The sequence below is a fragment of the Squalius cephalus genome (assembly GCF_949319135.1).
Source record: "Squalius cephalus genome assembly, chromosome: 3".
In the NCBI taxonomy this organism is placed as follows: domain Eukaryota; kingdom Metazoa; phylum Chordata; class Actinopteri; order Cypriniformes; family Leuciscidae; genus Squalius; species Squalius cephalus.
In genome coordinates this window covers 57,714,268-57,741,519 of record NC_137124.1, presented here as the reverse complement: position 1 = coordinate 57,741,519, position 27,252 = coordinate 57,714,268, and the positions used below count along the sequence as shown (strand labels likewise).

General features: G+C 37.4%; 1 protein-coding gene across 1 annotated transcript in view; it reads right to left on the bottom strand.

Annotated features, from left to right (window-relative positions):
* Nucleotides 1-8,151: 8,151 nt before the first annotated feature.
* Nucleotides 8,152-27,252, bottom strand: part of LOC307154831 (globoside alpha-1,3-N-acetylgalactosaminyltransferase 1-like) — a 53,391-nt gene continuing 34,290 nt past the window's right edge. Inside the window, exons 6-8 of the mRNA XM_079864955.1 lie at nucleotides 13,373-13,402; nucleotides 13,150-13,287; nucleotides 8,152-9,410 (exon numbers count right to left, since the gene is read on the bottom strand). Coding sequence (XP_079721081.1) covers nucleotides 8,720-9,410; nucleotides 13,150-13,287; nucleotides 13,373-13,402 — 859 coding nt within the window. The 3' untranslated portion in view covers nucleotides 8,152-8,719. The remainder of the gene's footprint in view (nucleotides 9,411-13,149; nucleotides 13,288-13,372; nucleotides 13,403-27,252) is intronic.

Sequence of the window (27,252 nt, the reverse complement as noted above, 5' to 3'; positions counted from 1 at the left end):
GTGTCACAAAGGCTGTTAAAGGTCTGCTTTCCTTGGCCATGAAGCCCTGATGATATGCTTTCCCTTGATCAAGAAGCGAAAACCAGGAGTTCCCTCCCAAACTGTCCATTATGTCTTGTACACGGGGGATGCGCTGTCTATCAGGATGCATTTTCCGGTTCAGTTCTCTGAAATCGATACACATGCGTAAGCTGCCATCTTTTTTCGGGCACATACGACAGGTGAGGCATATGGTGAGTTTGATTTCTGCACCCATCCTTGCACAATGAGATCATGCAGGTAGTTTTTCATCTCTTGGTAGAGGGGTTTAGGCACTGACCGGTACGTGCGTGCAACAGGATTAGTGTCTTTCAGTGAAATTGCAAGTTGTAGTTTCTCAATGCAACCTATGTCATTGTCAGATTTGGAAAATGAAGCTGCTTTTTCTTTTAACATTTGCTGAACTATTTGTTTTTCAGACTCACTGAGATGGCTCAAGTTGACTGGCGGAATCCATGCGATGTCGGAGGTATGGCTGGTTTTATTTTTGATTTGATTGACGTCACAGAAGTTAAACCAAGTTCCTCAAAAGCTGCAGTTGGATACACAGCCTGCACAGGTTACCATCTTGCCTGCTAACAGTAGGTCATGATCCGTAGGGTTCTGAACACTGACAACTATGTGTGGAGATGTATGTCACCGCAAGGTTACAATTGTTTCACAGAACTCCAACCCTTCTGCCCACTGTGGGTTAACATCAGGCTCAAAAATTAGCAAAGTCTCTTGCTTTTGTCTGTATGTCTGCACTCTTCATTCCACTTGTACCGATGTATGTTTGGGCACATGAACACTTTCCTTTGTTGTTTTGACTGTATATTCACATGGTTTTTCAGCATGAATTTGTTTTATGAAAGCTTGAACTGTTCCTGTTGCTGCACTAGGACAGGCTGTTCTCTGGGATTCACTTGTGATTGGCTGCGTAATTCTCTTGGTGTTCACCATTTGCTCGATCACAATATATCCGACAATAGGATGACGAAGCTGACTACCCCTCATCACCAACACAGGTATGACAAGTTCATCTGTTTCCACTTTCTTTTGATGCTAAACCAAAACTCACTTCCATCCACCCAATATAAGGTATTTCCTGTCCGTTTGCCGCCACTAGACGGAGTCCCTCAGGTGCGTCAATTACCCCGGCCACATTTCTCAATCTGATGTTTGGTAAGTGCTCACTTTTCCACAGTTCTTCCACTAAACAAACTTGAGATCCTGTATCCCACAATGCATCAACAAGGAGCCCTTTGAGGTAACATGGCACTAGACACTGTTTTCCTACAAAGGCGGCACGTGTAGACTTGTCGGCTTCACATTTCTTTCTGTGCACTGCAGAATTTGTGTGTACTCTTGCTGTCTGGTTACATTGTTTCATATGGACATTCCAGTGATTAGCATGACATGCTTTAGAACAATACAATGTTTGTGTACAGGCAGCGCATTGTCGCAGTCTAAAGTCCAAACCTGTGATACCACACTGTACGCAGCTTTGTGGGGACATCGTTGAATATCTGGTCACTCCTCGTCCCGCAGTCGTGACCCTGTCCCGTTTAACGACTGCTCTCTGTACATCGTTGGGCCTCGTTCTCTACAACCAGCCACAAAATGATCGCTACTGCCACACCTATAGCAGTGAGTACAGTATACATCTACTTAGGGCTGGGCAATATAGGCTAAAAAAAAATCCGATTTACGATTTAAATCGTTTTTTTCCCCCCTACTTAAAATCAATCTGCAGATGACAAAGAAATTGTTGAAAACAAGTTTTAACTTTATTTTGTTTTGATTTTCAAAATCAAAAATCTTCTGGGATTTTATCTGGATTTCCCCCTTGGAGTTAAAGTGCAATCAGAAACAACAAGCTAAAAAGACAACATGGCAGGCCCTGCCTTTGTAAACAGTGAAAATGTAACATAACATAACGTAACATAACATTAAATGGGTGGATTGGGATTGTGGGGATGTAAACAAAAAAAAATAAAAAAAAAAAATAAGTGGATTGTGATTGTCAAAACATTTGATAACTAAACAGAAGTTTAGTGACAACACAATGTTTACATGGTACAATGACTGGTATGCTAATGTTTTTATTATTGCTTGACACAAATTACACAATTTCAATTCAATTAAATTCGTGTGATTTGACTCTGATCTTGATTCAATATCGATTCCTTTGGATAAATATTAGGTACAGTAGATACGTTAATGTGTTATGTTCATTGTTCTCCAAAAAAAAAGATATCTCACCTAATGCTGTAAACATACAGAGCTGGTATTATTATTAAAGGTTAAAAATAACAAAGATAAAAACTAACAGAAATTAACATTTTCACTAGTGAAAATGGAATTATTGATATCAAAAATAAAGGTTTTTACTGGTAATAATTGTATTTCTGATATAGTAGGAAATCAATTCTTGATATCAACAATTGATTTTGAATGGCAGCCTATGGTGACATTTCACTAGTGAAAATACAATTACAGATATCAAGAATTATAGTTTTTACTAGCTGAAATTCAATTCATTTTAACTAGTGAAAATGTAATTGTGGATATCAAGAATGTGGAAATGTAATTTCTGATATCAATAACTATCATTTTAACTAGTGAAAATTTAATTGTTGATATCAAGGATTCATATCCCGGAAATTAATAAAAGTTAAAATGGCTTGCCATAATCAATGGCAATATTCAATATAATTTCCACTAGTAGAAATGTTAATTCTTGATATCAACAATGACATCATCACTCACAGAAATACAAAATTCCTGATATCAAGAATTGAATTTCAGCTAGTAAAAACTATAATTCTTGATATCTGTAATTGTATTTTTCCTAGTTGAATGTCACCATAGGCTGCCATTCTAATTTAATTGTTGATATCAATAATTGATTTCTTACTAGTTGAAATTCCAATTTCACATATCAGAAATACAATTCTCACTAGTAAAAACCTATATTTTTGATATCAATAATAACATGGTTACTAGTAAAAATGTGAATTCCTGATATCAATAATTAAATTGTCGCTAATTGAAATGTCTATTCTTGATATCAACAATTCAATTGCTACTAGTAAAAATGTTAATGCGAACAGCACAAAGACAATTTCCAAAACACTAAATGAAACCAAGTATATATAAACTATTTAACAAGACATGATGAAAATAAATTCAGCTTTTTGAGCTTAATTTATTTGGACATTCAATAACTTGACATAGATATGCAAAAGGTTATAACACATGCACACACACAAGTGTTTGTACTGAAAAATACAAAGTTGCTTATAAAAAATACAAACTCACAAAGAGAGATCATGCTTTATATGAAAATTAAGATCTGTCACCTGTTCTTCAGTAGGCCTATATTCTTCAGTATGACTGAAAGGAATAGTTCACCCTAAAGTCATTGTCATTATTCTGTCACCTATGTAGTTTCAAACCCGCCTTCACACACACCATTCCACACACACTGTAAAAAGTGAACATGTGCAGTTGTTGCTTTAAGGAGGTATTTCTACCTGATTTATAAATTCAGAATTTTGTTGTTGTAACCTAATTAAATCAGGTTTATGAAACATAACAACAAGGTAATGCTGTTTTAACATAATTGATGACCCAATATAAAATTTCCAATAAAGTTCAGGAAAGACACACTCTGAAGGACAAAGAAGAAGAGAAGGTTTATTTCAGTCAGGACCACTATCGTCAAATACGATTGACAGTTAGCATATAGTTAGGATTGGCGGTATGGTTCTGTTCTGGGCAAGAACTGCCTGCGCATCCATGAGACCTCGCATGGATATGATCAGGGAGAGCAGCAATAACCCCCCTTAGGGTAAACAGAAGAGAACCAACATGAATGTATTGCAGATATCATTAATTCATTTTAATGTACAACATAAATCGAGAATTTAGTCTGATTCAGGGGGGAATCAGAATGCCAAATCCTGACTGACGAGAGGAGGAGCTGGGGAGGGAGGAGGGTAATGAGCTCCTGAGAAACGCGATAGCTGCTGATAATACTGAAGGAGCTTATAATACAGTGATAGGCGTCGTATTCCTATAGGTAGACGTGGATCAGCTGAGAGTCACTGATATGAACTTGACTAGACTAGAACTTGCCAAAACTGACGCTATGCTTGATATTTGGCAGCTCCTTGATGATCGGCAAATTTTGCTTCAATGAGAAATTGTGATTTGGGGTTATTAGCTATACACGTGTTTGTTTGTTTAGTTTGCCTCTTGTTCAGTTTAATTAAATAAAATTAACTAAAGTAAATTTGTGTTTGGAACTATGAGTGACAAAATAATATAATTATTTTATATAAAACTATAAAACTATGGGTAACAAAACAATATAATTCCTTTCAGTCATATACTGTGCAACATTTTCACTTTCAGAATCATCAAATCAGAGGGCTACATAATATATGTGTGTGTACTGTGTATAATTATTTTGTATATATAAATACACACAAATGCATTTTGCATTTAAGAAACATTTGCATGTATATATTGTATATATATATTTATACATCATTTATATTATATTTAAATTAGGGTTGTCAAAAGATTAATCGCGATTAATCGCATCCTAAATAAAAGTTTGTGTTTACATAATATATGTGTGTGTACTGTGTATAATTATTTTGTATATATAAATACACACACATGCATGTATATATTTAAGAAATATTTGCATACATATACTGTATATATATTTATAGTTTATATTATTTATAAATATAATTTTATTTATATATAAATAACACATTTTTCTTAAATATATACATGCATGTGTGTGTATTTATATATACAAATTTAATTATACACAGTACACACACATATATTATTAAAAACAAACTTTTATTTTGGATGCGATTAATCGCGATTAATCTTTTGACAGCCCTAATTTAAATATAAGTATTTTATATATAAATAACAACATTTTCTTAAATATATACATGCATGCGTGTGTATTTATATATATATATATATATATATATATATATATATATATATATATACACTCACCTAAAGGATTATTAGGAACACCATACTAATACTGTGTTTGACCCCCTTTCGCCTTCAGAACTGCCTTAATTCTACGTGGCATTGATTCAACAAGGTGCTGAAAGCATTCTTTAGAAATGTTGGCCCATATTGATAGGATAGCATCTTGCAGTTGATGGAGATTTGTGGGATGCACATCCAGGGCACGAAGCTCCCGTTCCACCACATCCCAAAGATGCTCTATTGGGTTGAGATCTGGTGACTGTGGGGGCCATTTTAGTACAGTGAACTCATTGTCATGTTCAAGAAACCAATTTGAAATGATTCGAGCTTTGTGACATGGTGCATTATCCTGCTGGAAGTAGCCATCAGAGGATGGGTACATGGTGGTCATAAAGGGATGGACATGATCAGAAACAATGCTCAGGTAGGCCGTGGCATTTAAACGTTGCCCAATTGGCACTAAGGGGCCTAAAGTGTGCCAAGAAAACATCCCCCACACCATTACACCACCACCACCAGCCTGCACAGTGGTAACAAGGCATGATGGATCCATGTTCTCATTCTGTTTACGCCAAATTCTGACTCTACCATCTGAATGTCTCGGACTCATCAGACCAGGCAACATTTTTCCAGTCTTCAACTGTCGAATTTTGGTGAGCTCGTGCAAATTGTAGCCTCTTTTTCCTATTTGTAGTGGAGATGAGTGGTACCCGGTGGGGTCTTCTGCTGTTGTAGCCCATCCGCCTCAAGGTTGTGCGTGTTGTGGCTTCACAAATGCTTTGCTGCATACCTCGGTTGTAACGAGTGGTTATTTCAGTCAAAGTTGCTCTTCTATCAGCTTGAATCAGTCGGCCCATTCTCCTCTGACCTCTAGCATCAACAAGGCATTTTCGCCCACAGGACTGCCGCATACTGGATGTTTTTCCCTTATCACACCATTCTTTGTAAACCCTAGAAATGGTTGTGCATGAAAATCCCAGTAACTGAGCAGATTGTGAAATACTCAGACTGGCCCGTCTGGCACCAACAACCATGCCACGCTCAAAATTGCTTAAATCACCTTTCTTTCCCATTCTGACATTCAGTTTGGAGTTCAGGAGATTGTCTTGACCAGGACCACACCCCTAAATGCATTGAAGCAACTGTCATGTGATTGGTTGATTAGATAATTGCATTAATGAGAAATTGAACAGGTGTTCCTAATAATCCTTTAGGTGAGTATATATATATATATATATATATATATATATATATATATATATATATATATATATATATATATATATATATATATATATATATAATTATACACAGTACACACACATATATTATGCAAACACAAACTTTTATTTTGGATGCTATTAATCGCTATTAATCATTGCACAGCCCTTGCACAGGAATCACTGCAAGCAATCAAGGCCGATTGTATAAAGTTTTAAAAGTATTTTTATTTTCTTTAAAAAAGGTCATAACTTTAAAAGTCAGTTACATAAAAATGTAGATTAGTCTTTTATTTGAATCTAAAAAGTAAGACATTACCCATTGGCTAACTGCTAGTTGGTCAGATTATAAAGTCGGCATGAAATAAATATTCACCCTATCTATTTTCTAAATGCACGTCATAGATCTTATTGTGAACAATTCATCTGTTTAATTTTTCAAAAAAAAAAAAAAAAAAAAAAAAATCTAAATAATAACTCTGGTAATAATAATAATAAAAACTTCTCTCATGGTGACTTATGCAGGACTTCTCCAATCAGCCATTCATCTTAAACCATCCCCTGCAAGCTAGCATTCATCTGCCTCCACTTTTGGGAGTAGTGTGATAGCTCAAAATCAATCAACAACTGATGCATAAAACCAAGTCCCTGTTTCTTTTTCGATAATCCATTACGCTTGCATGTACGTCACAATATATAGAAAAAATAGAGAAAAAGAAATACAAATACATTTAATGTACAGATAAAGATATGTGGCTACTTCCATTTCATCACGACTTTAAGACACAGTCTTAACATAGTGGCTGTGTTAGCAACTTGCCCTCAGATGGAACCCCTTTTCATTCTGTCAACTACAGAAAAGGATATGGAAAAAGTGTGGAAATGCTGTCCAAAAGATAGTCTGTCAGTATTACATCTAGTGTCATTAATTGCAGTATCTACTAAAGTCTGTTGTTAAAATATCACTTTGAGATTACTTAGCTACACATTAGAGGTGCTTGTTGAGCAACACATTAAGTTGTTTATTTTAGAACAATATAGCCTATATTTACATGTTCATGATGATTTGAATCATTGAAGACATTTGTCTGCTGAGATTTGTACTCTGAGGATTTGAGTTATGGTTAAAGGGACGGTTCATCCAAAAAAAAATAAAAAAAAAATAAAAAACAACAAACAAATTTTAAAACAGGTTTTATAACAAATAGGCTATCCTCTTTTGTGTTCCACAGATGGAAGTTATACAGGTTTGAAATGACATGACTGAATGATACAGTATAATATTATTTAGATATTTTTTGTTTATTTCACCATTAAAAGTGGGGTCAGATTTCATTTTTCTTTTTTAGTTGTTGTTACAGTTGTTATAGTCAGTATGTTCTTGTTTTGGCGAGTGCTCGAAGTGGGCCAGAACGCACCGGTACGCAGCACCGGCACATTTTAAGCTGTAAAAATACAATAAAATATAATAAATAATAAATATAATAAATATAAATATAGTCCTATGTAAAAATGTAGGGCTTATTTTAATTAGCAAAAATTACTATAGATGTCTTTTGTTTTTATTGGTAAAGTGTTAAACTTTTTTCTCTTGCATCCTATTCTTTCGTTATCCAGAATGGCATCAGCTGAAAGGTTTGCTTGAGCGGCGCTCACTACTTTACACGCGTGACTTTGCATTTCCTTCAGACCGAGGCTTATTATTTGCATTCGTAAGTTTTCCATCCACTTTGCTGCGTTCACCCCTCATCACACTATAGTTTTCCTCAGCAAAACAGAACGTGAAGACACTTTCCTCTGACGGTCACTGCTTCACGGGGACTTTGGTTTGGAACAACATAAGAGTGAAGAAAATAATGACAGAATTTACATTTTTGAGTGAACTTTATACTCTTTAATGGATCACAGTGACATTCCTTCCACATACATCAGAGACAGAACACATATAACCAAACTGACGTTCTCATTTTTATCACTTGAATTCATTTAAACATAAGTAGAAACAGGGCAGCACAGTGACTCAGTGGGTAGCACTCCAGGTACTCCAAAAAACGTTCTTAATACATTAAAAAAAAAAAACCCAGATGTTTTGCACGTTCAGAAAACTTACAGAAATAAAGTTTAAATTACATTTTTAAAATGACTAAATGGAATGTTCTTTTAACGTTTTAACCAAGAAAAAACTTTCTTAATACATAAAAAAAAAGACGTTTTCAATGTTTAAAAACATTCAGAAATAACGTTTTCATAACCTAATTGGAATGTTAGCAAAACATTCTTAGAACATATTTTTTGTTAGCTGGGAAGCTGCTCTTTGCACTTTAGTGAAGCAAAAAAATAAGTCAGATAATATACATTTCATCCATCAGGCAGCATACATGTTGTGCAGCTGATGGAAAAATATTTGTCAGGTTTTGTTTTTTGCACGTTTCAGTTAACAGCTGCTAAGGGTTTGGACGAATTTCATTATAGTTTTTGAGAACTTGAGAGAAGCGAATGACTTTGATCTCCTCTGGTTTAGATTTTTTGTCATCCCACAGATACTCGGGTGAAAGCAGTTTACTGGGTTTGTTATAAAGGAAGTACTTGTTCAAATGAGACTCCTCCTGCCATGCTGCCTCAATGGATTTAGATGCATCAATGTCCAGCTGCTCCCGGCAGGTTTTAACAAGCTGATATACGTCTTTCACTAAGCCACCGATCACAGCCCCGCCATAATAATAATCACCCTCAGCATAAGGAATGAAAGCTTGAGACTCTGGTCGGCGTTCATATGTGAATTGTTCACGAGCTGCAACATAAAACCAAGGATGTATGACACCTACCAGACGACTCAAAGTCTCCACCCCCCAGCGACCATAAAACTTTGAATCCACATCAAGGCTGAAAATATAGTCGGCTTCATTGAAAAGTCGACTCTCAATCAGTTTCTCCAGTTTTGCCATCCTGCTCAAACTGATATCCTGCCATCTGTTAGAACTAGGGACTGTCAACACCGTCAAAGTATGTTCTTCACCCAGTTTCACTGCAGGAACCTGTTCTGGTTGATCAGTGAACACATAATAATGCACACGAAATCCAACAAAGTAATACTGCTCTGCAGACTCCAGGAAATCTTTAAGAAACTGTGTATACCTGAAAAACAGAGGGAGAGTGACAAAATTGTAAAGTAATAAACTGGCAAAATATTAGAATTTCTTATCCCCTTTTGGCAGTTTATTAAGAAAGACCATACAATGAACTCATATACTGTACATTCACCCTGAGTTACCTCAGCTTTTAGATCTGAAAGTTAAGGTTATCCATCTATTTTTTATCCATAAACTTAACCGGAAATGCTGCATAAACTGCTTTCTGGAATACCTCACAACATGGTTCAATTGCAGCTAAACGTTTATTTAATAACAATAATAACAAAAGAATACAGACATAAGACAAAACATCCATGCAAGAAAAAGACCTGACACTGAACACTGGAAACAAGAGGGCTAAATACACAAGGAATAATCAGGTTAACAAAACAGCTGATAACAATCAAGGAGCAAGAACAGTGGGTGAAGAACAGGTAACAGAACATATGCAAACTAAAATAAAAAATTTTAAATTTTAAACTAAACAAACTAAAAAAAAAGTTAAAGCCCTTCCCTCGCTAAATTCCCTCCATTTTGTGGACTCAGATGTACACCATTGTCTATGTTGCACAAGTGATGACAGCAATGAGTTTAATTGTGCTGATTTATTATTATTATTATTTCTTTATGAATTGTTTTAGGCACAATTCTATAGGTCTAGGTATGCTTAGGCTGCTGATAATACCCAGAATATCAATAATGATCTAAGATGTCATCGCTCTGCTGCAGAATTTCAACAGCATCAACATTTATTCCATGTGATAATATTGGATCTAGAGTATGATTTCGACAATGAGTAGGTTCTCCTGACACATGTTGTCTAACTCCAATAGAATGTCTTTAAATGCCAATCCCAATGCATCTTTTTAGTTATCTACAACACTTCAAAATAATTATATTTGAAACTAGACTTCTTAGTAATTCTAAAAATATTACTATGAATTACAGCATCACCTCCCCCTTTGCCTTTCAGACGAGGCTCATGTTTATAACAGTAATCTTGCGGGGTGGACTCATTTAAAGTAATGTAACTGTTTGGTTTTAGCAAGGTTTCTGTCAAACACAGCACATCTAGATTAGAGTCTGTAATCATATCATTAACAATGAGTGCTTTTGAAGTAACGGATCTAATATTCAGCAACTCAAGCTTTATCATTTGCTCATTTGTATTATATCTGTTTTTTATTTGTTGAACATCAATTAAACCCCTTAGATGGGTTTGGAAGTTTTAACAACAAGGTATAAACAAGTATAAACAACAAGGAATGATAGTAAATAATGATTAAAATACGAAGCTTACAGACGCAAACCAACGCAACAGCAACAGAAGCAACGAGGCAGACAGGAGCAATCGATCAGGGAGCAATCGATCAGGAAGCAATCGATCAGGAAGCACCCAAAGCAAAATGTGAACTTTGATACCGAACTTTGATAAAAAGTGAACCGTTGTCGGGATAATTCCGGTTCACGTGGCTATGCGGAAGTGATAAAAATTTTAAGGCCAGACAAGTAGTTTGTTGAGGGTTGGGTTGGCATACCTATAGACTGAACTCGTAATACACATGTGCACGCCATCAGCGTTCTCACAGGATCTCGTTTTTAAAGTTTCCGTAGAGAGAACTTAAAGGGGAACTTGGCAACTATTTCAACTTAATAAATCCGTTTAGAAATCATTTGGATGGTTAAATAACATTTTCTGGTGAGAATGGTGAATTTCCCCGTACCCCCCAGCGTTCCCCGGCGGAAAATCAGCCTTGCAACATGGGGACTAACGTCCCGGTAAGTTGGAAATAGGAAGTCTCGTGAGAAGCGAGAACGAGCGAAAAACACAAACTGCTTTACGGCAATTCAACATAAACACACACGCCATGATTCTGTGTATGATGTATTACCCACCTCGGTAGACATAGCTCCACACGATAAAGTTGGCCGGCTCCCATAATAACAAATGCACATGAGCAGCGGTAGAAAGGGGGATGAGGGTGCCGCAAGTGAGATTTTTTTTTACTACAGTGTTCTGAAATATACGGCCCACAGCTGTAGGGGGAGCTCGTTGAGAACACACGCGACAACAAAAGGGAAAATCAGTGAAGAAATGGCTAGAGTTGCCATGTTCCCCTTTAAGAGTTTTCTATTAAAACGGTGTCGTGTTAGCGGCCTCTAAGTTAATAACTAATGATTGTTGCGACTGAAGTAAATCAATCAAAATAAAATTTCCGCCGACCCCTTCAGCAGCGGCGACTGGAACGACCGGGGCGAGCGGCTGGCAGCCATGGCCGAGTCCAGTCGCCTCTACATCGGCGATCGAGCAGGTCGACAGCTACGTCTACCATGGCCAGGAGCTGACTGCTGGGCACAAGAACAACCGCGAGCTGGCATGCCGACGGAGGGCCGCCTGGGCCAGCTATGCGTCCATAGCAGAGGTGGTCACCAACACGGCCAACAAATGAGCGAGCTCTTAACGCATTATAGTCCTTCACGTCTATTGCGATCTCAAAATTCCGGCCAGTTGATAATACCTAGAATATCAAAATCGACTGCTGGCGGTAGATCCTTCTCCTATTTAGCACCAAAACTTTGGAACAGTCTTCCTAACATTGTCCGGGAAGCAGACACACTCTGTCAGTTCAAAGCTAGACTAAAGACACATCTCTTTGACCTAGCATTCACATAACACATTATAGACTTCTATAATTCAATGTTAGGCTGCATAGATTAGGTCAGCTGGAACCGGGAACACTTCCCATAAATCCTGATGTACTCGTTACATCATAAGAAGAATGGCATCTACGCTAATTTTAGTGTCTTTTGTTTATCCCGAGGTTTTCCCGCAGCCTGCCGGATCCAGGCCGTATCCAGATCTGATGAAGGATCTGCGCCTGGACCCGATGACAATGCAGTGCTGAAGTGCCAACTAGTCTCTCCCTATGGAGGATCCCTTTACCACTCTACAGATAAAGCGTCGTCGGGAAACTCAATTCGCGTATCTACTCCGAATTGATAAAATAAAATAAAATTCTGTGTCAAAAATTATAAGGAAACACCAGTACTTTGTTTAGGCTTGGTTTGTAGGGAATTCCAAACCTGCGCACATATATTCAAACGCACATAACTATAGAACCAATTCTTAATGCGAATGTGAACGCCATCAGCGTTTATCACAGGTTCGCGTTTAAATTCTGTGTAGAGAGAATTGGGTCGTCTTAGCGGCCCCTAATTTAATAACAAATGATTGTTGCAACGGAAGCGAATCAATCAAAACTAACTTTAGCTGGAAAATAATTTTATTAAAGAACCGCTATAAAGCCAAAACAATCTCTGTTACCTTAAATTATACATTTATCTCTGTAAAGCTGCATTGAAACAATCTACATTGTTAAAAGCGCTATATAAATGAAGATGACTTGACTTGACTTGAGTTCGGACGGGTGATGGACGCGGCCGTGACTGAATGGCTGCCACTCGACATCAAAAGACAGCTCGGCCGCCCCGCACCCCGATGGCGGGACTCGCACAGACAAAACATCGGCAGAGACTGGATAGCTCTAGCCAGGGACCGAAACGCCTGGTGAAGTTGTTGTGGCCACCGTCGAAAGACCAAAATACAGGCCGATTGAAGATTGAATTGAAAAAATGTGGTACTTAACGTAAGCATCAGCATTGCTGAAAGGGCATTCTGGTTTATTTAATATTGTTTAAATTTAAGTCAATGAAGATCAGAGATAGGAGAGATATATACTTACTTTCCAAGAGCGAAGACTGTAGTTGCTACGGTTATGTTTTGTTGTTTGTAGATTGAATCAATCAATGTTGGATCAAAAGTTCCTTCCCGTACAACTGGGGCCAACCATGGTGCCAAGGGAAAAATTTTGCCATCTGGGCTGTTTTTTAAATGAGGAAATATACATACATATGCATCAAATCCAAATCCAAATACATAGTAGTATGTATAAAAAATGTTCTTACCCCAGTACACTGGGCTGGTTGTAAGAAAGCCTGTAAAAAAAAAAAAAATTTAAAATTAATTTGGGAACAGTTGTGATGTCTTGTAATTATCTACACGCAAAACTTGTCATTCAACATTTTGTAACGTCTGTTGTAGATGATGTGTCTCAAGGCCTCATTATGCTTCTGCGTCAAATCCACGCCGTAGCTACGGTGTCGTGGCCGTTTTATGGTTCTGCGTCGGGTTGCGTTGCATCGCGTTGCATTTCACCGCCAGAACGCTAGGGGGGTGTGTGGTTCGCGAATCTCTTTGCTAGTTTGTTTTGGTTCCGTGCGCCGGTTCCGCTTTTTCATTTCCGACAATGGCGAGCGAAAGAGAGAGTGTTGTTGCAGCTGGAGCTAATCGACGTTGAACAACAAATGATTTTATTGCAAATGTTTAATCGCAGAAGAAATAGACGACATCAGCGAAGGTGGTCTGTACGACCAGTGCACGAAGACAGGGAAAGGATTGGCGGGAGGGGGAAACCAGAAAAGCTACACTCCGGAAATGATGTATAATCTGACCAATCACAGCCCTTGCGGTCTGCGTCGCCTCGACACGTAGTTACAATTTTTTGGAGGTGCACGTCGAGCTACGGCAGAGGGGTCGGAGAGGGGTTCGCGGCGACGCAGAGGGGTCTGCGGGGGTACGCCGTCGATTCGACACAGAAGCATAAAACAGGCTTTACAGTGGGCTGATCTAAAGCTCTTAATTGACTTTATTATTGTTAAAACTCTCCAGGTCATTACACCAAAACCAGTTACCTATCAAATAAAAGATCTAACAATAACTTTCAATGCTCTTTACAGTCTTGCCCTTTAATACCTCAGCACCTTTCCACACACTTTAGTCCTTTGTAGCCACTCTTTCTGAATAGAATAGAATACTATACAATACCATTACATTTATAACATTAGCACAAAATTAAAATAAAAGTCAATTGCAAACCAGAATTTTGGCAAAGTAAAAACAGAATTTAGGAAAAATTAAAAGAGATTCCCTTTCTTTTCCTTTGTCAATTTACAAAGTGTTAAGACAATCTAGATCAGTGACTTCCTCAAATCCTAACAGTTTTTTGCCGTTTGAAAACTGTTTTTAACGGAAGCCGCCATATAAACATAACTTCTGCAAAACAAAAGCTCAGTTACTGCCATTACATAAAATACAGAAATGTGTGATTTGAGTGGATTGCTTTCCCTGGGCTCTGAATAAAATCCTGTTTCCAACACACAAGTGTAACCCACCAGCTTATATGAATATACATATAATATAAACACTGAAATTCATAATATTGCAAAAAAACAGAGATAATAAATATGATGTTTCATAATGCATGTATGAATAAGTTCAAATGTATTACATTTAAAGGTGCATTAAGGAACTTTTCATGTTAAAAATACCCGTTTTTCTAACCCATACATGCTTAAAAAATTGCCTGATGGGCTGAATGAGCCCTTCTATGATCTCTGCGATTGCCTCTATAATCCTGTACAGTAAAATAAATAAGAGGGATTCGGGACGGAATCGACTGGGCGTGACGTCATGCGCGTTCACGCTCACCTGGCTATGTCTGGCAGGTTTGTGTATTCGCCGCCGTTATCCGCATCAGCGAAGACAACTCAAGCGACTTTGGCAAAAGTAGAAGATGGATTCAAAGAGACCGGCTTCTAGTTCATCCCAAACCCCAACGCAAACTCCACGTAACCGCGTGCACAACTCTGGTTGCAGTTTCGCGTGTCGCCAGAGGGGGGCATATTTCTGCAAAAACTCAGAGACTTGCCCAATGCACCTTTAAGCAAGAGTTCATAGAAACACAAACATCTAAATGCTGTTGTCATGACGCTTCCCCTTTAAGAAATCCGTATGTGATCTCATGAGAATACGTGTGTAAGTAGAAAGTGTAGTTCCCTTTCGTGAACGGTTCACTAGTATTGCGTAGCTATACACTATAGGAAAACTTATTTTCTCGAGAATATTGAAGCCTTTATTTTAAAACGCAATGCAGCTGCACAGCAAGGCTGTCTAAGCATGCTGATTGGCTGGGCTGCGGCAACTGCACGAACCTATGGAGAAGCAGCGAGGACGAGCAAACCTATCAGGACGCTTCCCACCTCGCGCGGGCGTGGCAGCTGACTATAAGCGGCCCATTTCGCCATTGGAATCAGATTTAATTTCCTTCAGCGAACGACGCATCTCTTCGCTGACTTCTCTGGACAAGAAGCCTCTCTCGCAGTTGAACAGCCCGGCAGCGGAACACAGCGACCTGCAGCAGCAGCTCAGCGACCGGCGGCCTCCTGCTCAGCTTCCTGAAGCTTCTCAGCGTCCTCACCCGGCCTGCTAGAAGCCGCCTCGATGAGTGGTTCCTGTCGGGGCGCCAACAGGCCCCTCGCCAGCGGCCAGCTCCATTTTTCCCCGAGGTCCACCAGGAGCTCACAAAGCTCACAGGAGCTCCCTACTCGGTCCGCCTGCGTACTTCAACCTCAGCGACGCTCTCAACAATTGACGGCACAGAGGAAAAGGGGTATGAGAAACTGCCCCCCCCAGAGGAAGCGGTGGCTGCACATCTTTGCCCTCCCACCGCCGTTGGCACATCCTTCTAACGCCCGTTTCACACATACTCCGTGTGCAGTGCGTATGCGGTGCGTGTTGCAGTGCGTATGCAGTGCAGGAGCAGCACGCGCAATAGTGCTTTCACATATGCTGCGTTTGCAGTGCGTAACTGATCCGCTGCTGTAGGCTGTACCACAAATACATACTCACTATTTGTATTTCAAATCCAGACGTTATCAGCAACTTTTATTTAAAAAAAGTTTTTTGGTAACACTTTATTTTGATAGTCCGTTTGTTGAGACTTTACTAGTTATTAGTAGCCATTCAGTAGCTTGTCAACAGTGCATCAGTTGACATTCAACAACACTGTTTCAACAGACAAGTAACTTACGTTCAACTGACTGCCTATAGACTATAAGGTACAATTCAAGTGTTAATCTACAGATTTTACGAAAAAGTGCCTGTTGACTGTCAATGTTATTTTGCAACAGGTTATTAACCAATTGGCGACTAACTTTCAATTGTCAACTTACTTTCTGTAGATTGAGTACCAACAACTCAAGATCAATCTGTCAGTTAAATGTCAACAGTCATGTCAGCATATGAAGTATATGATACTGTATATCCTACTCAAGGGGTCTCATGTGCATCAAATTAATGATTATTTTAGCTGATTTAAACTGTTTTTAAAAATGTTTTAACCATTTGTAGATAATCTGTTGATAGTCAACTAAAGATTACATGTAGTTGCTTATTTGTTGCTTGTCAACAAATAAATTGTTTGTGATCAGTAGACTATTAATAGACATTCTCAACTAAGCGTTAGTAGATAAATTTTAGGACTATCTAATTAAAGTGAAAGACAGTTGATATCAGTAGAAAGTCTATAACCTATCAACAGATTAATATATTGTTTATGATCAGTTGACTATTAATAGACATTATCCACTAAGTGTTAGTAGATATCTTTTAGGACTATCTAATTAAAGTGAAAGACAGTTGATATCAGTAGAAAGTCTATAACCTATCAACAGATTGCATACCTAACCTGACTGAAGTAGAACAAACACTATGGCCAGCACATCAGAGAAAAGAAAATCACTTTTATTAAATAAAAATTAATAATACAACCCATTATCTACTAGGATATCACGATCACATCTGAACCATCTTATTATGTGAAAAAAATTATATTGAGCATTCCAAATGAGAAAACTCTCAATAGTCTACATCATTTCAAATGGCCGAGGCCAAGATCAAAAGTTATAAACAACAAATAACAATAATTATTAATTAATACATTTAGCCTTTTATGACAGTAAGTTTTACAGAAAATCGCATTTATTAAATGCAGTTTAACGTTATAATATAACAGTTAATCATTTAAGAAATAATCTCTGTTCCTGCTGCAAACTCGCTTCGGAGGATTAACAGACAAGACTATAGTTTAAACCCTTAACAATACCTTCTTTAATCGTTTAACCATTTTGTAACATTTAGTTTATTTAACGTTACGGTGAGACACAAAAGGCGTTTTCTCCTATAGAACCATAATACACCAAAACACAATAAATTAACAAAATACATAATTTTTATTAGCTAACGTAATGTTAGATGTAATCCAAATCTTTATAATTCATACGCAAGCAAGAAACAGATCCAAATTCAGCCCTTCATCCACATCCAGCGATCTCCATCTCCATTCTCAGACCGTAAATGTCAAATCCCGCGCTCGTGATGAATTTAAATTCAAAAATTGCGCCCTCAAGAAGCATTACGACATGTTTTACGGCACTGATATCAAACGCTCATTGGCTCTCGCCTGCTTCGTCACAGATTGCAGCAGGCCGTGTTTCAGTTGAAATAACATTGAAATGCAGAAGCGCGCGCGCCGTCTTCATGCAGAGGGAAGCTGGGTTAACATTTTCATGGATTAATAACTTAAATTCTGCTCTGTCCCTTATACAAAATTATTATATAGCCTACTGCCAGAGATGACTGCAACACATCGTCATTTGTTGTTTTTCTTCATAATGGTTATGGGTAGGTTTAGGGGCAGGAGTAGGATTAATGTTAGTGGCTCAAAATATATTTTAATGCTATTAATAAAACTGGCATTTCCCTACACATCTCTGTCCATAAAGTGTTTTATTCTTTTTATATTCTGTATAAAATGAGTAATTTATATTTAGGTTTGGGAGTAGGGTTAAGGGAACTTACATTTATCTATAAAACAGTATAAGGGAAATGATACAGATATCTTTATGATTCGTAAACGTTTTGTAGCTGTGAATTCGTAATAATTCTACGTTGCAGACATGTCTGTATCATACGTTTCAGCATCAATCCAAACGTACAAAAAAAGTATGTTTTCAATCTGTTGATAGGTTATAGACTTTCTACTGATATAAACTGTTTTTCACTTTAATTAGATAGTCCTAAAATGTATCTACTAACACTTAGTGGATAATGTCTATTAATAGTCTACTGATCATAAACAATTTATTTGTTGACAAGCAACAGATATAATCTTTAGTTTACTATCAACAGATTATCTACAAATGGTTAACAATTTTTTAAAAACAGTTTAAATCAGCTAAAATAATCATTAATTTGATGCACATGAGACCCCTTGAGTAGGATATACAGTATCATATACTTCATATGCTGACATGACTGTTGACATTTAACTGACAGATTGATCTTGAGTTGTTGGTACTCAATCTACAGAAAGTTGGTTGACAATTGAAAGTTAGTCGCCAATTGGTTAATAACCTGTTGCAAAATAACATTGACAGTCAACAGGCACGTTTTCGTAAAATCTGTAGATTAACACTTGAATTGTACCTTATAGTCTATAGGCAGTCAGCTGAACGTATGTTACTTGTCTGTTGAAACAGTGTTGTTGAATGTCAACTGATGCACTGTTGACAAGCTACTGAATGGCTACTAATAACTAGTAAACTCTCAACAAACGGACTATCAAAATAAAGTGTTACCGTTTTTTTTCAGCATTGTGATTCTCTTTGTACACATTTAATAGACGCATTCACGTTTAAACACAATTTAAACAACATATTATTAAATGCATTAGGCTATATAATTATATATTAAGTTGCTCAAGCAAGTGGTAAAATATTTTACCATGTACTTCGCATAGCCTACATTTTAAATTAAAACTTAAAATTGACAAAAACAGCAGACTCATATCCTTTCTTTTGCATAATTTAAATCTTTATACAATAAATCTTACATGTCACAAAGAACTTGTTTTTCCACTTCCACGAATGAGATGAGTGTTGTTCATCATTATGTTGCCTTGTTGAAGTAAATTGTATTTTCCCTTGATTTACCCCGGTGTTAACGTCTCAGCATTGCGATTCTCTTTGTACACACTCTTTAATAGACGTATGCACGTTCAAACACAATTTAAACAACGTACGTCAGCCTATTATTCAATTACTTCTACTTATATTAAGTTGCTCAAGCAAGTGGTCAAATATTTAACCATGTAGTTATATTAAATCGCAAACATTTTAAATTAAAACTTAAAATTGACAAAAACAGCCGACTCTCATGCATTTTCTTTTTCATTTAAATGTTAATAGGCTACAATAAATCTTGCATGTCACAAAGAACTTGTTTTTCCACCTCCACGAATGAGTTGTTCATTATGTTGCCTTGTTGAGGTAAATTGTAGCTTTCCTTGCTTTACCCCGGTCTTAAAGTGAAAAAATTTGTATTTAACTCTCTGGGGTCTAAGGTGTTTTTGGTGTCCTTGAGATGTTCTGACATGCCCTGACATTTTTGCTTTTTTCAGTTGCTTATAAACATATTAATGGCAAAGGTGTAAATTCACTCTATATAGCACAAACAGGGCTACCATCATATGTGAGCACCATGCATGTACATGTTTTCATTTTTGAGAGAATAATGTTTATGCATGGTTATTGAAAAAACTAAAAACTAAAGTTTCTGAAATAAGGCCTTAAAACACATTCTAAATATGTGTCAATAAGACTTGTGACTAATTGATGTCATCGCCTAGTGTTTTTTCTTTAAAATGATGTGAAAATCATCCTGCCTAATCATTCACATTACACAATACATTGATTTAAATTTTGCAAAACACTTTCTGTCTGGAAAGGCAATATGCGGAGTGGGCGTCAACGATCATGAATATTTAGTGGTTCGCACCTGGAGACAATGGGGCCCGCATACTTAATGAGCCATTCATTCAGGTGTGTCACAAGAAAGAATGCAAGAGCAACAGTTGGAAGCATCTCAATTATTTTATTTTTTTTCACAAATTGTGCTTGCAAATTGGCCTATAATATCAAAAGGAAAACATGTCTAGTAATTGTGCAGTTAATTCTCATATTGTATTTTCAGTTTTGGAATATTTATCCTCTCCCCAAATTTGTCACTAATAAAACACAATAAAAAATTATTTTAAAGAAAAGGCTTATATTTGCCTTTTATTAGTTTGTTTACATCTACCTTGTATTTTTTTTTTTATTAAAAAGGTTACAATTACAACAACAATTCAAGTGTAATCTTTCTTTGTAAAAACTAAAGTATACATTTTATCATACATATTTCAAAGTTAAGGATTCATTACTTGAATATAGCCTAGGCTACATTGGAATAAACACTATAACTTATTATTTGATATTTTTTGACAAAACATACTATATTTAACATATGAGCAAAAATTGGCAAACAAAAGCTTATTTGAGGTAGGGGTGTCAAAATTTATCGTTTCTACGATGCATCGCGATGCAGACGAGGACGATTCGGTATCGGTTCAGTAATAGACCATAACCGATTATAAGTTTGACGCTTTTCTGACGTCATTTGTCGCGTACGTGCACATTTCGGCTTTTATGAACAACCTGGTAAGCACGACCTGCAGAAGACACGCGCTGTGTGCGCTCATGTCACGCACAAATATATGCAGGAGGTAATACCACTAACTTAATAAACCATGTTAGCCGTTTTCACCCCGAGCTGTTAACGCCTGGCAGAGTCTGGCTGCTTTAGAGATGCGCGGATGAGCTCCAACGCCGAATCCGCAGCCAAAAATAAATCATCCACCCGCCCCAATAATTTTCTCTGATTTAAGTATCCGCACCCGATGGTCAAATTACAATTATTCTGTGTTGTTACGCGTGATTATAAATGGATGATCGTCACCTTCAACAGCAGATTCGGCGACGGTTGATGCGCGCATCTTTAATGGTAACATAATACATTGATTAATGAGCGCTGCTTTTAAATGAACATTTCTTTAAAACAAAATTTATTTGACAGATTTTGCTTTTCTTAATGGCATAAACAGCTATACTCCCTTGAAACTTAAACTGGAATGTCACTGTTTCTGTCACTGCGACTTCCCGAACAGGCGAGCACACGCACACACACAAGCGCACACATCACTTTTGAAGTAAAATTTAAAATTGAGGATGCGGTGCATCGCGATGCATTGTGATATCGAATTGAACTGAATCGATGACATGATAATCGAAATCGAACCGAACCGTGAGACCAGTGTAGGTTCACACCCCTAATTTGAGGTGGCAGATATTTTACAGTAAAAATGTATAATCTATCCAAAACTAATCAATGAAATGTTGTCTTTCATATGTCTGTAACATAGTAACTTTCGTTTTTATTATAAGAAATATAAATGTTAATTTGCAGTTTAATACGTTGCTTATACAAATACATTTTATTTCAACATATTTCACTCGATTTTTACTCAGTAGCCTATAGCAATACAGTTTGCTAAAAGCGAAACATTCACAGACAGAAACGATTCAAATTTAAACCGTCTTTTGCCAGTTGTGGTAAACAGCGGCATCTCTGCCGTTCTTTCATTCATTCATGCACAGATACGCGCCGCACTTGAGAATGAAAAAAAAACTTACTACATTATTACATAGCCTCGGATCTGTTGCTCCTCGTACTTCTGAGGTAAATTTTCCATTATAGTATTATTCCTCACAGCGCTGCGAGACTGTGTAAACAAGTACAATGATCTGATGTGTTTTCTCGAGCTGATATGGGGGCGTTCACAGTTTGCAGGATTGCCTCAGACATTTGCGTTTGAATAGCGTGCGCTCTCCGGGGCGGGGTCACATTACATCTGAATGAGCTCTAATTAGCTCGACTGGAATCGCTCTCTTTTAATACAGATTTCACAAGCTGAGAATATTTGTTTTTTATATAAATTACTTCATTTAAAAGAAGAGAATTCAAGCTTCATGCCTGTATGTCTGTATGCCTGTTTGACTGAGTATTCGCTGAGTTATGGTTCATTTTCGGACGCGTTTCAGAATTGACTTCACTGACAGAGAGAAAGCAGAACTCGCATCATGTTTATTTTTCTTTATTTGGCGAAAAGCACAACACTTTGTTTTTATTGTGAGTATACACAAAAATAATATACACTTAACAGGATCGATTGATGTATAACACAAGCATATAAGATAAAAAGTAAAAAAAAAATTTTTATTTTTTTTTCACTGATAAGGAAAAAAACGAGCCTATTGCGCCGGCGCGATAGCCGACCTCAGGGGGTTAATTCAATACATTTATGGTGAGATTACTACATTTTATTTAATTAATCGCATGTATGGTGAAATTACTACATTGTCAGGTCAATCTGTGTTCATTTTGACCATGAAACATGCGCTGTCACTTTAATTCAGCGCGTGCAGCACAGCAAAAATAGACAGAAACGATCTCTGCACTGCTGTATACGCACCGCAACTGGAACGGATCGACGGACTGCAACCGCGTGCAGTGTGAAAGCTCTAACCTGTTAACATGGGTACGGAAAAAAATACGCACCGAAATGTGATGCTGTTAAAACAGCTATTGAGAGCTCAGAAAGTTTGCGACCACCGCTGCTCTCGCGCTGTAGAACCACCAGCACCGGTAGAGACTTCCTGAAGAAGCACCGACACACTCACTTGTTGTAATATAACAACACTCTTCAGAGACATCGACATGAAGACCGATCGGCTCCGAAGCGAAAGGCAACTGGTGCGTGCATCCACTTCCGTATTCATACCCGCGCCGCGGGGCGGAGTGTGAGATGCAAATCTCAAACACCAATGTGCATTGGCTCATTTTAGCAGTACTCGAAGATGACAGGCTCCCTAAGCGTGATACCAATCAGTCGACACGTCGACGTACTGAAAGGGAACAGAGAAAATCATTCACTGCTCTTAACTAAATAACTTTTGTAGCTTTAATAAGGATTCATTTATATTTACTTCATAAATTATGCAATGCAGAATGTTTGATCGCTTTATTCAATTTCTGTATATTTCCTACCTGTTGGTGGTACGGGGGGGTCATATTTAAGACATCAGTAGCTGTATTAGTATCAGTGATACTGGCTTTCATTCATAAAAAAGATGTCATTAAACAAGTATTTAAAATATACTGTCTTTATTTAGTCATTTTATGTTGTTTCTACATTAATCTAGAGATTAAATGTGAAATTATTAAATGATGAAATATAAGTCCAAACAAACGCTGACACGTGACAATAATACTGAAAGACAATTACAAAGCATTATTTTTTCTAGGAAATTTATATGAGAATTCTGAGTGAGGAAACCGACAAAGTGGCCACTCATTCAGTTTTCGAGATGCTAGGCCACAATTGAAGATTTCGAGACACTGTGTCCACAGAGGAAAAGTTTCCCATGGCTGAATGACGACGTTAGAACTTCAATTTGATCCAATTTTTGTAGTGAAGACATATTTGTAATACCTCTAGTTAGTCCCGGTTTGAAAACGTTCAAACAAAAAGCTGCAATTGGACACAATCCTACCTGCAATCTATTGAATGTGGCTTTAGACAGTTTGTTTGGTAGACAGGTTATATAAAGTTCCTGTCATGATAAAAACTATTTTAGTCTAAAAAGTATTTGAGTCTGTAGCACCAAGTTTCATCCCAAAATTCCACTGTCCGCAAAGCCACTATTTTGTACAATGGAATAAATGCTACATGGGATCTCCATTTCTCAGCTCTTGAAGGCTCTAGAGACATGAGTGCAAGATTGGAGGCTCTAGAGCCTTCCAGAGCTGAGATATGGAGATCCCATGTAGCATTTATTCCATTGTACAAAATAGTGGCTTCGTGGACAGTGGAATTTTGGGATGAAACTTAGTGCTACGGACTCAGGGGAGCCCGCGAGGGTGATCGCAAAAGGCCCGAATGACCATTAAATAAGAGGCATCTGTCATCCCAATTCACCCTACGATCCCTCCGAGTCATTATGCGTCCAATGGCAGCTTATTTGTATTGCCGTTTGTCCATGAACCTCCTATATGTACTTCTTATATTATTCAACATTTTATTGTAATCTACTGTTTCTTTTAGATTCTTGACACAAGGATTGCACAGCTCTGTAAAGCACATGGTGGAACTGCTTTACAGGTGCACACATTCTCTGGTGGCGATCCTTCACTAACAAGAAACATGTGGATGACAGTCACATTTCTTGTCTGAAGGTAAATGAAAATCTATAAAATAAATCTCAGGAGCAGGGGACACATTTGCAGCACCAATTATTTACTTAAAAATATTTTAAAGGACCTTGATGAGAATGACATGGTCCTTATTCCAAGAATTGTTGGTGGACAGAGCCCTGGAAAGGGAAACCATTTAATTTTGTGGGTATGTGTAAAAAAAAAAAAAAAAGAATACATTTTTGCTCAACAGTTGTTACTCTTTGTGGTTAAAGCGGTTTCTGTTTGTTTTGTAAAGGTCTTGGATGGTTTGATGAATCATATTCGAGTGTATGACCCCACTGGCAACTACAAGTCAATTTCTGAGATGGACCTGGCTATACTATGGTATTTTGTGCATTGTAAATGACAAAATTGTTATCTTTATTTACTAATGTACATTTCTTAATTTATTTTTTCTTTTGTACAAAAGCAATGCATTCTGAAATACTTGGGACTTGGGAAAAAGGACTGTTGAGTACCCAGAACAGTGGAAGCTGGCTGACTCTAACATGGGGTTTTGGTTTGTAGCTACAGTAAGTTAAATAAATGCTTTTTATTTTATATTTTTTGTGTATTACATAATTTAAGGAAAAGAAGGACAAAAAGCTTGAACATATCGACCTTTTAATGTGTGAAATGATTCCTGAGGTACGCATTTTATGGGATAATTTTGGTACAAATATATACTACACATTTTTATATCACCAAAAAAATATATATATAATCATCATTTACTCACCCTGGTATCATATGATAATATGTTGGGAGAAATTGATAGCTGATTTTTATATTTTTTGGTGAACTAACTTGTTAAGTAATTACTTTTTTAAATCTTTTGTTGTTCAGATCAGCCTTATAATACTGAGCTAATATTTAATTCTGAGCTATTTAATTCTTTATAAAAGTTAAGGCTCAGCCACGCCTTCCTAAAACGCTTCGTTCAAACGCCTCCACAAATCTACATCATTATGTGGGGCAGAGTTTCATAACACCGCCCAAATGTATACGCAAAGAAAGAAGGCGTAACTTTTAAAACCGTAAATAAAACCTTACCAATCTGATACGATCTGGTCCAGTCGCGCTGGCAAAGTTGATCGATCAGCTTGGTCATCTGCATTTTCTGGTTCAGATTCGTGCTCGAATTGATAAGGTAGTTCTGACATTATCACCTATCATTATTGCTTTGGGAGCTGTTGTTCCAAACATTTCCGTCATACGCTTAAGGTTTTTGGGCCAATCACAATGCACTGGATAGCTGGCCAATCAGAGCACACCGAGCTTTTTACACATTTCAGAAAGGCTAGGCATAGAGGAGCAACAATAATGTACAGCATGTGTAAAATAATGACTTTTTTGGACCTAAAACCGCGTAAACACATTACAGTAATCCAAATACACAAAATAATGTTATTTTTAGAACCATCATATGACCCCTTTAATCTGGTCTGTCGTCAGCATGTGGTTCGGCCGAAACATGATGGTCACGGATCTGTCAGAGATCACTTAAGGCTGATTTATACTTCTGCGTCGGACCTACGCCAGAGCCTCTACGCTGTAGGCAACACATTGGTTTTAATTTATACTTCTACGTCGTTGTCCGCGTTGAAGCGCAATTACACATGCAGAGGGAGCATGTGAAACCCGAGGGAACGGTTCTAGCAGACCAATTACAGCGCTTGCGTCCACGTAGAATTGGTGCGTTGTTACATTTTTGGAGAGATGCACTTCAGGGTACGCCGAAGGGTATGCGCACAACACAGCCTACGACGGCGGGAGTTTGACGCAGAAGTATAAATTGGGCTTAAATGTACATCTGTTTTACAAAATGTGCCTTGTCTTAATTTAATTCATGAACATATCCTACATAAACTTTTAATGTAATGCATTTATGTATTTCTTATTAGTCTGCAGCCGAAACTTATTATTATCATAAGTAGTTCTATAATTAATTTTAAATCTGTAAAAAAAAAAAACACTAATACTAATACTACATATAACATTTTTATACAGTAAGACAATTGTGATTGTGATTTTTTTTATTCATTGCCACCAAAATGGGGCCATTCAAAGCCTTTATAAAGTCTCCTAATGGCTGACACAACACGTGCAGGTAAGGGTCCAATACAAGCTTTGCTATTGCCTGATACATGATAATAATCTTTACAATATTATGTTTATGTATTATCTGAGCATAGTATTATATATATATATATAGTCAGCTAACATGTATATATCTAAGCTAACATTCTCTTCATACCACAACTCAATTAGTCTCCTGTGACTGTTGTTCTGTTTAATCCTGGCCTGTCCCTGCTCTCTGGGTTCTATAGCTGCCTCATAATTATATGGCTGAGGTCTGTCAGACGAGTAAACATTTGCAATTTCCTCAGCGTCGGAACTGTCATTGCGATCCATTGCTTTCATTGTTTAAATTGGCCGCACTCCCTCCTGTTACGTCACTTCTGATTTTGCCGATTTTCAGATGCGATTTTTTAGAATCTAGTTCCTACATTATTTTTCTATACATTGAGTCACTGGGTACTTCTAGAAGCACATTTTTGAGGTTGGGCACTGATGTTAGACGAGAAGGCCTGGCTCGCAGTCTCCGCTCTAATTCATCCCAAATGTGTTCTATCAGGTTGAGGTCAGACCAGTCAAATTCCTCCACACCAAACTCGCTCATTCATGTCTTTATGGACCTTGCTTTGTGCACTGGTGCGTAGTCATGTTGGAACAGGAACATCCCTAAACTGTTCCCACTACGTTGAGAGCATGA